At 48.8% G+C, this 10,000-nt stretch overlaps 1 protein-coding gene across 1 annotated transcript in view; it reads right to left on the reverse strand.

Moving 5' to 3' along the window:
* Nucleotides 1–10,000, reverse strand: part of enox2 (ecto-NOX disulfide-thiol exchanger 2) — a 243,873-nt gene that overhangs the window by 69,493 nt on the left and 164,380 nt on the right. Inside the window, exon 8 of the mRNA XM_076291632.1 lies at nucleotides 2,663–2,818. Coding sequence (XP_076147747.1) covers nucleotides 2,663–2,818 — 156 coding nt within the window. The remainder of the gene's footprint in view (nucleotides 1–2,662; nucleotides 2,819–10,000) is intronic.

Below are 10,000 nucleotides of genomic sequence, written 5' to 3' on the forward strand. Positions count from 1 at the left end.
TTGCTCCATCTGACAACGCGCATGAAAAGGGTTTTTTTCTTATTTTTCTTTTGTTCGTTTGTTTCTTTACTTTTTTTTTGGGGGGGGGGGGGTTCTTTAGGTCTTTTGTTTTGGAAGACTGCGTGTGATGTCAAGCTGCGTGGGAATTGTGATGAAAACTGTCTACAGACGGCGTTTTTGAAAAGTGCTGTTATGAGAGCGAGTTTGGAATTCTCCAAACGTATTGCTGAAAAGTTCGTTTGCTTTAAAACCAATCTGACACCAAAGCATCTTTCAAAAAAAAAAAAAAAAATCCTCCTGGAGCTCAACACACAGAATATATGAGAAATATTATTTGAGAGAAAATTCAATCGAAACGCCTGTGTCTCCATCTGATATAGTTCAGAGAGTGCACCGCATACATAATCTGGCTGATACCAGAACCGCACACCAGTAATAGCATCACGCTAGTCCTTCCAGCGCTAGGCTACACTATCTGTATGCAGCTCTGCGACTGGTCACTGGAGGCACCGTCCTGATTGGGGGGTGGGGGGGATCAGAGCGCCACATTCAGGATCAGTGTACCCGCCATCCCTCCCCACCCTCCCCATGTCCAACCCCCACCTCCGAAGGCACGTCCAGATCTCAGCGTATTGATTGCGACCAGGAGAAGCTTGAGTTACGCACATACACAAACATGCTACCAGAGGCGTATCCTCATGTTTGGGTGTGTGCACGTCTGACCTGATGTACAGTACACGTCATGTCATGTCAGGCATGTTTGTTAGGAAGACAGGATGGGGTGGTGAGGTTGTCTGCAGTGGCTTTAGCCCATTAGCCAAGCCCATCTTTGGCTCTGTGTGTGTGTGTGTGTGTGTGTGTGTGTGTGTGTGTGCATGTGCATCTCTCCACATTCCCCAGCTCTACTCTAGCACAGGGGAGACAGATATAGAGTGTGAAACAGACAGACAGAGAGAGAGATAGAGAGATAAAGAAAGAGAGAGATAGAGAGAGACAGATAGAGGGACAGAGAGAGAGAGAGAGAGATAGAGAGAGAGAGAGAGAAAGAGAGAGATAGAGAGATAGAGAGAGAGAGTAATTCTAGGGATCCTCACCCCAGGTCCTGGCTCACCCCCATGCATGCAGGAGGCCCAAGGACACACGCCCTCTCAGGTAATGATCGATCCACCCCCTCTGACCTCTGCTGCAGGGGCCAGGCCAGAGGCTGCTGTGTGGACGAGGCAAGTGGTGGTGTGTGTGTGTGTGTGTGTGTGTGTGTGTGTGTGTGTGTGTGTGTGTGTGCGTGCGTGCGTGCGTGTGTGAGTGCGCGTGTGTGGTGGTGGGAAGAGACAGAAGTGACAGGCGGCAGTAGATATAATTCCCCACCACCTCCACCCCCCCCCCCCCCCCACACACCCTACACAACCCCACCACCTCCACCCTTCTTGCAGCGTGGCATATTTAACATGCCAGAGTGCCCCATCTCTGCAGAGGTCACTGCTCCAATTACAGTCTGGGCCTCACCTCCTCCTCCTCCTCTTCTCTCCTCCTCTCCTGTCCACCCCCCTCTTCTCTCTCTCTCTCCCTCTCTTTCACTCTCCCTCCTTCCTGCTCTTGCCTCTATCTCTCTGATGAGGTGTGAATGCTGATAAGCTGCTCTTTGGCTCAGTTAAAGAGAGAGAGAGAGAGAGAGAGAGAGAGAGAGAGAGAGAGAGAGAGAGGAGAGACAGTAGAGGGTGAAAAGAAGGAAACTGAGTGAGTGAAAGAGAGAGAGAGAGGGATAGAGAGAGAGAGAGAGAGAGAGAGAGAGGGATAGAGAGAAAGAGAGAGAGAGAGAGAGGGATAGAGATAGAGAGAGAGAGAGAGAGAGAGAGAGAGAGGGAGAGAGGAGAGACAGTAGAGGGTGAAAAGAAGGAAACTGAGTGAGTGAAAGAGAGAGAGAGAGGGATAGAGAAAGAGAGAGAGAGAGAGAGGGATAGAGAGAGAGAGAGAGAAGAGAGAGAGAGAGAGAGAGAGAGAGAGAGGGATAGAGAGCCAGAAGGAAAGAGGAAAGCAGAGATGAAAATAGGGAGATTTTCCTCTCACTCTGTACCCAATCCAATCATCTGTGCAGTCACTTGATCCTGATGTGAATGGCGGGTGGCTTTTCACAGCTCTGTGAGTGTGTGTGTGCGTGCGTGTGTGTGTGCGTGTGTGTGTGTGTGCGTGTGTGTGTGCAGTCCTGACATGGTCCTCTTGGCCAAGGAGTTTATAGCCTGTCACAATCATAATGTCCGGTCAATAGACAACTTTTAGAGCTTCCTTGGCCTTCCAGCATTATTTAGAGACAGACACAGAGAGAGAGAGAGAGAGAAAGAGAGAGGGAGAGAGAGGGAGAGAGAGACAGAGAGAGAGAGAGAGAGAGAGAGAGAAAGAAGAAAGAGAGAGGGAGAGAGAGGGAGAAAAAGGGAATGAAAAGAGAAAGGGAGTCCTTGATGCCTCCTCCTCACGCAGCATTTTAGGTCACGAAGGCAGTCAATACTGTCGTTTAAAATGCATGAGAGAGGAGAGGAATGCTTATCCGAGCATAAGCGCTAACTGAAATGCGAGATGACAGCTTGGGAATGGGGAGAGGTGGGGGGTAGGGTGGTTCGGGTGCTTGACTAAACAGCTAGTAGAGAGTAGAGAGTTGTCGCAGCCTTACTGGGGTTGGGCGGGAACAAGGTGCAGCTCTTGCAGTGGATGATCTCCTTGACGACGGGCATGTCCTGGGAGATGGGCGGAGGTACGATGCCCAGGCCGGGCATCATGGGGTTCATGGGAGCGATGCCAGTCATCATGCCCAGGCTCGGGTCGAAGTCTACAGGAGGCAAAAACAAACAAGGAGAGGATGAGACATTAGTTTAACACACAACAAACAAACAAACAAAGAAACAACAAATAGACAAGCACAACAACAGAGCAATGCAAACTCAGCGTGAGTGTTGTTTGTATTCATTGTGGACAGAGATATAAGGACTATGTGGTTTTGTTTTTTTAACCTTCAAACTTTCAATCTCCTGCAGTACTGATCAACAAACAAACAAAACAAAACAAACAAAACAAAGTAACTGAATGCACTTTTAAAACAATCCGGGGGCGTTGACCTCTATGGAGGCTCAGTTCCAGCTATTTCAGATGGCCGCTGGGAGTTTTAACACATCTAAGACAACACACACACACACACGACACACACACACACACACAGACACAGGCACACACACACACGAACACATACAGACAGAGAGAGACACACACACAGACACACACACGCACACACACACTTTTCTCCAGTTTAAAAATAAAATAATAATAAGTCTTGCGGCTGGAGAATGCAGAGGCTTTCATTTACAAGTATTGATTTGGACTGCAGCTATAGTCCTACGTGGAGCCTTTTTGAAATGGTAATATCATCACTCGCTGCCCCCCCCCCCCCCCCGGCTCTTCTGCCATCAGTCTCATCTGCACCTGTGCACAGCGGCGGAAACTGGAGAGCCCGTCTGTCTGCAAGCAGCTCTCCGAGCGTCCCTAACAACGAAACGCTTGAACTTAAAAAAAAAGGAAAAGAGAATTAGAGAGAATAAAAAGAAAGAAAGGAAGAAAGGAAGTCTTCCTTTGGGGGCACCTTGAGATCACCCTGAGGAGTTTCACACTGAGAGAAGTCGAAAGGGATGGAAGAAACATCGTTCTGCTCTATGGAGATTGGGAGAAGGGGAGAGAGGGAGAGAGAGAGGGAGAGAGAGAGAGAGAGAGAGAGAGAGAGAGAGAGAGAGAGAGAGAGAGAGAGAGAGAGAGAGAGAGAGAGAGAGAGAGAGAGAGAGAGAGAGAGAGAGCGGGGAGGAGGTAATGATCTGAAGAAAGTCAAGTGCAGTCTTCATTGAGAGGCAGGCAAGGTGGCGATATCCACTTCCCCCCACAAGGAGACAGCTGTCCTCCAACAAGCCACAGCGAGGGCAGCTCAATTACATCGTGCATCTTAATCCATCATATCGGAAACTCCATTAGCGGCCATTAACGTGAGTGGAGGATGAGGGGGGCAGAGAGAGAGAGAGAGAGAAAGAGAGAGAGAAAGAGAGAGAGAGAGAGAGGGAGAGAGAAGGAGAGAGAGAGAGAGAGGGAGAGAGAGAGAGAGAGAGAGAGAGAGAGAGGGAGAGAGAGACAGTGTCGATATGTTTGAGTTGCAGACAGAATGAGTGACAGTTGCACTGAGCGGCACGTGAGACCAAGGTGGCTTTAGTTGCACAGGCCATCCCATCTGCACAGCACAGCTAGACTGGCAACCAAAACCAAAACAGAGACAGTCAGTCACACAGACAGACGGACCAACAGACAGTCAGTCACACAGACAGACGGACCAACAGACAGTCAGACACACAGACAGACGGACCAACAGACAGTCAGACAAACAGCCAAAGAGCGTGACAGCCCGACACCCGACCCAACAGCGCTGCCCCACCAGCAAGCCAGCTGAGCCATCAGACAAGACGTCCAGACGGAGTCTGCTCTGCTCCGGCAGGGGGAGGGAGGGAGGGAGGGAGGGAGGGAGGGAGCGCCCCCCAAGGCAGGCTGACACCCATTTTTTTAGAGTCGCTCTAACAAATAATGAAGCCCCAAGACATGATCACACAAATCTGCATTTTCTCCCCCTCCCTTAACACTCTCCTTCCCGCTCATTCTCTCTCTCTCTCTCCATCTCCATCTCTCTCGCTCTCTCTCTCCATCTCTCTGGTTTATCGATCACACAGGCGTTGGTATTCCTGTCTCACAGTGGCAGGCGGGCGAGTTCTAGGTGTTGAGCTGTGCCCCTCGGCAGCTCGGGTGATGGGTGACAGCTTCTCCCTGCTGCACAGGCCCAGGTGGAGAGGTGATATGCGCACCGTGCCAGGGCTGTCGACGTGTGTGTGTGTGTGTGTGTGTGTGTGTGTGGAGAAGGGCCGGATGCACCGGCTTGGCTGGCACAGGCTCTGATGAATGCCAATGGCAGCCTTTCGCCAAAAGCCTCCTGCTTTTCTGTTGATCCTAATAGAGCCAGGGTGGAAGAATGAAAGGATGGCACAAGAGAGCGAGGGAGCAAGGGAGGGAGGGAGGGAGGGGAGTTTTTCCAGCACCACAGGCATGCATGCATGTAGACACACACACACACAAAATGGTGTGGATGGAGAAGATGGTCTGACCTAGTTATGCGAAGAATATGACAGTAGGGGTAAGAAAACACTGGAGGACACACACACACACACACACACACACACACACAAGATGAACAGACAAGGGGGATATTGGACTACATAATTTAATGCCTATCTGACCCTGACTTGTGTGTGTGTGTGTGTGTGTGTGTGTGTGTGTGTGTGTGTGTATAAGAGTGGGTGAGCTGGGCTTTCATATGTGGAGGCTGCACGTCTCCATTCACATTGGAAGTGGCAGATCCTAGATCAGAGGGCAGGAAATCAGCTGCTAGCTGCTGAGCAGATCTGTTGCTGGTGGAAGGAGATGAGCACGGGAGCTGGCAGCCTATAAATAAACGACTCTTCCGACAACCCCACGAGCGTCATGGTAACCGTATATGATGTGTGTGCTTGCATGAAAGCATGTCCACGCATAATGATTAATGATCGGCTTAGGCTTCCTACGGCAGCCTGCATTTGTGTCTGTATGTGTGTGTGCGTGTGTGTGTGCGTTGGGGGGGGGGGGGGGGGTGGATGGCAACATGATAACAGACCTGGCTGGCGATGATCTCTCTATTCCGACCCATGTCAAAGGGGCATTTCTCCGCGTGAGACCACATTTGCCTCCTTGCCTGTATAGTAAGTTAGCCCTGTCAGTTTTCTGTGTCCATGTTAGCATATTGCATTAGAATGGCTGTTAAGGTCCCAATTTAAGCTATAAGGCCCCGGCCCCAGTTTGGTGTGTGTGTGTGTGTGTGTGTGTGTGTGTGTGTGTGTGTGTTTGCCGATGGTCTGTGAATCTTCCTGGCTCGGTACTGTTTGTACCCTGGCACTGCAGTAATAGGCACACTAGTGATGAATTATAGAACCTGTTTGTGACTGGCACACGTTGCTATTGGCTGTGCGTTAGAGAGAACGGGAGAGAAAGAAAGAGAGAGAGACTGATAGAAAGAGAGAGAGGAAAGAGATGGAGAGAAAGATTTCCCCTCTCTAATATCCTTACAGTCTCAGACCCTCAGTCCAGCCGCTTCTGTTAAATGCTGAGAAGCTGCATGATATTTATTCATGACATGCACTAGCCAGACCCCCCTTCCCCCCACCTTTCCACCAAAAAAAGACAGTGATGGGGAAAGAAAAACAGGCTTTCTGGCAAATTCAAAAAGATGTGCTTTGATCGAGGCCTGCGCCCATTTCCAATTCATGCGATGCATCTCTCTCTCTGCCTGGAGCTCCTATTACATTTGGAGTTAAAGGGGCAGAGTGAGACTGCATCCATGTGGAGTTAGAGGGGCAGAGTGAGACTGCATCCATTTGGAGGCTTCTCTGATAACGCAGATTACCTGCAATGTTGTTATTCTAAGAGATTTCTCCAGGAATTTTCACAGGGCAAGAGGAGAAACAATCATGCCTCCAAATCCCCGCCCCCACCCCACCCCAAACACCACAACACCACCCCAACACCCCATCTTAAATGTGCCTCCTGTTGTAGCGTTAGCTGCGATGGAAATAAACGTCTCCCCTCTGGTGCGGCGCTGCAGCAGGCTGGCGGAGAGCGAAGGGGAGGGAGGAAGTCTCTGGACAGGAGCCTCCGGGCGGCTCTGGTGAAGCATGAGGTCTGCCCATGATACAGGAGGTCCGGGGAGAGCGAGCGAGTGCACCCAGCCAGCCTATTCCACCGAGAGGCCCAAAGTGCAACGCATAAGCAAGCCCTAACGTATACGTGCGCACACAAGCGAAGACGTGGCCTAGTGCCTTCCTCTTGGAAATACACACGAACACACAAACACACTGAGAGTTAGTTCTCTCTCATTCGGTGGCTGAACCACCTGCTGTGGTAATTACTTTTCAAGCCAGCCATTAATCAGAAGCACAGGGGGCGAATCAGATACATCAGCTTGGCATTTGGCCACGGACACCTCTAGGCCACGGCTTTCTTAAGCGGAAAGCGCATTTGTACGTGTACGTGTGTAGAAACGTGTGAGCAGTTATTTGTGTATAATAAACATGCGTGCATGTTTGAGCAACAGCATATATGCATGTGTGTGTGTGTGTGTGTGTGTGTGTGTGTGTGCCCCAGGGCTCGAAATTAACTTTTTTTCTCAGTGTCCCGCAGCTGTCCCGAATTCTACTTGGCACTGTCCCGGACTTAACCACCAGTGTCCCAAATTCAAGTTCTTGTTTTTTCCCATTCTACATAATAAACAGCATAATAATCAGTAACTTGCATCACTTAATTAACTCATTCTGGTCCACCATGTAAGTTCTGAACACTTAATTTATTAAACACCATTTTATTAACATTAATCATCTGCTGTTTCACCTTTTTTTGAGGTTGCGCTTAACGTTCTCATTGTCCGTCGTTTTGACAGACAGGGTTGTAAAACATTCCGTCAATAATATATTTTCACGTGTCTTTAATTTCAATGTCAGTTTGGTGTGATGGCCACAGATCTCAGTGAAAACAATAAGTAGCGTGGGAAATTACTAGATAGGCTACTCTCCGATATTCATTTATTTTCTCAAGAATAGCCTATAGCAGCGGTCCCCAACCACCGCAAGACATTCCTAACCTACGACATGAGTTTAAAAAAAAATGCATGCAAACTAAACTAAATTTAATTCGCAATAATGTCACGTTTTTACATGATATAGGCCTATATGCAGTTGTTTGATTGCACGCATGTTTGCATTTTGCAAGGTCTATTTTCTTACGTCTGTCTGTCCCGCCTTCAACACTTTTACATACAGTAGGCCTATTGCCTTCAGCGCTGCGCAGCCTCAGGTCAGCTCACTTCACTTGATCAGTTCTTGGCGAACGGTAGTGTCACACAAAGTTAGCTAAACTGCTAGAATGAGCAACAAAAAACAAGCATCTTTAGCAGGTCACTGGCCAGAGTGTTTGAGTTGCGAGAGCCGCTGCAGAGATTTCTTACAGAAAAAAAGTCACTGTTAGCTGCACATTTTAGTTATGAGGACTGGGTGTCAAAACTCGCTTAACTGTGTGACATATTCGGGTTGCTTAATGACCTCAACCTGTCACTCCAGGGGAGAATGACGACTGTCTTTAAACTGGCAGATAAAGTCGCTGCATTTAAAGCCAAGCTTGATTTGTGGGGACGACGAGTGGACCGGGGTGTATTTGATATGTTCCAAACAGTAGTGGGGGTTTTGGGAGAGACTGAGGCAGGGCCCTTTCTCTCGCAGCTGCTGCGCGATCACCTTGTTGCGCTTTCAAATGAGTTTGAGCGTTATTTCCCATCCTCCAAAGATCCACGGCAAACCAATGAGTGGGTCCGCAACCCATTTGTCAATATCCCGAATAGTCCTAACTTGTCAGCGCAGGAGGAAGAGCAGTTGATCGAAATTGCAAATGACGGTGGTCTTAAGAGTGTGTATAAGGAAACCTCTCTGGCGGGTTTTTGGATCAAAACCAAAGCAGAATATCCCGAGATAGCCGTAAAAGCGCTGAAAACGTTTCCCACCACGTATCTATGCGATGCCGGGTTTTCAATGACTGCAACTAAGACCAAATTGCGCAATCGACTGGACATTTCAAACACACTGAGGGTGTCACGGACGGTCTTCCATCACCCCCAGATGGAAGCTTCTTGTTGCAGGGCTCCCACTGATTATATTCGTAATGCACGTTTTTGTTCCCATATTTTGTTATGCATGTTCACACTTACAGATGTAGCTTCAAGTTGTTCAATATTCATAGTTCATATTGTTCAATTTTCACTTCTTCAAATTCACGTTTTTCACAAGACCGTTACCTTCACTGTTCATACATAACTGGAGCTACTGTAGTTCTTTTCAAGTAATGCATGCACAACACATATGGAACATGGAACCCCCGAACCAACCCTTGTCTAGCAAAAATGACATTGTAGCCTACAGTGATTTGAAGAGCAGTAAACAGTGTTGTAAGGCTGCGTGTACAAAACCGCTTCTTTACAGATCAGCTGGCTAACGCTGCTTTTGCCAGCTGCCCGTTACGCCAGGTCAAATTTTTTATAATTTTATTCAGATGAGAAAGATACGTTTAGATTCCCATGTGAACAGTTTAGGAAAAAAAATACCTATTTTGAAATTTGTTTGCCATTTTTTCTACTGTCCCAGAGTTGTCCCAGACATCATTCTATTGCGTCCCGGAAGCATTTTTTATGGTCCCCGGGACATCGGGACATTGTTAATTTCGAGCCCTGGTGTGCCCGTGTGTATACTGTATAACCACACATGTGTGAGTGTGTGTGTGTGTGTGTGTGTGTGTGTGTGTGTGTGTGTGTGTGTGTGTGAGTGAGTGAGTGTGCGTGTGTGAGTGAGTGAGTGTGCGTGTGTGTGAGAGCGAGGAAAAGGGAATCCACTGCTAGCCGCTGGCCGGGCCACACACTGCTCCCCGGAGCCTGGGTGACACGGAGGGCGCACCTGCAAGGCATGCTGGGTATGCTCTAATGAGGCGTGCTGTGCAGACCCCCGCAGACCGCGCTTGCCAAGAGGCTCTGCATGAGGGAACCAGAGCAGGAGATCTCCCCTGTCTTTTCTCCCCCTTGTTCTCTCCCTCTCTCTCCTGCTCTCTCTCTCTCTACCTCTACCTCCCTCGCTTTTTTTTTTTACATCTCAATCCAGCAGAGCCACTGCCAAGGAATCCTGGCAGGGAAACACCAATCGCCTGAAAACTACTTATAGCTCCTGAAAGTGCAGCAGGGGGAAAAGGACACAGGGAGAGAGACAGAGAGAGAGAGAGAAGGAAGAGAGAGAGAGTGATGGAGAATGAGAGAGAGAGAGCTGGAGAGAGAGAGTGATGGAGAATGAGAGAGAGAGAGAGAGAGAGAGAGAGA

This window comes from Alosa pseudoharengus, unplaced genomic scaffold (genome assembly GCF_046254945.1).
Source record: "Alosa pseudoharengus isolate Yale_2024_CS ecotype anadromous, Long Island Sound unplaced genomic scaffold, YU_APseudo_1.1 YU_APseudo_1.1_scf_19, whole genome shotgun sequence".
Lineage (NCBI taxonomy): Eukaryota > Metazoa > Chordata > Actinopteri > Clupeiformes > Clupeidae > Alosa > Alosa pseudoharengus.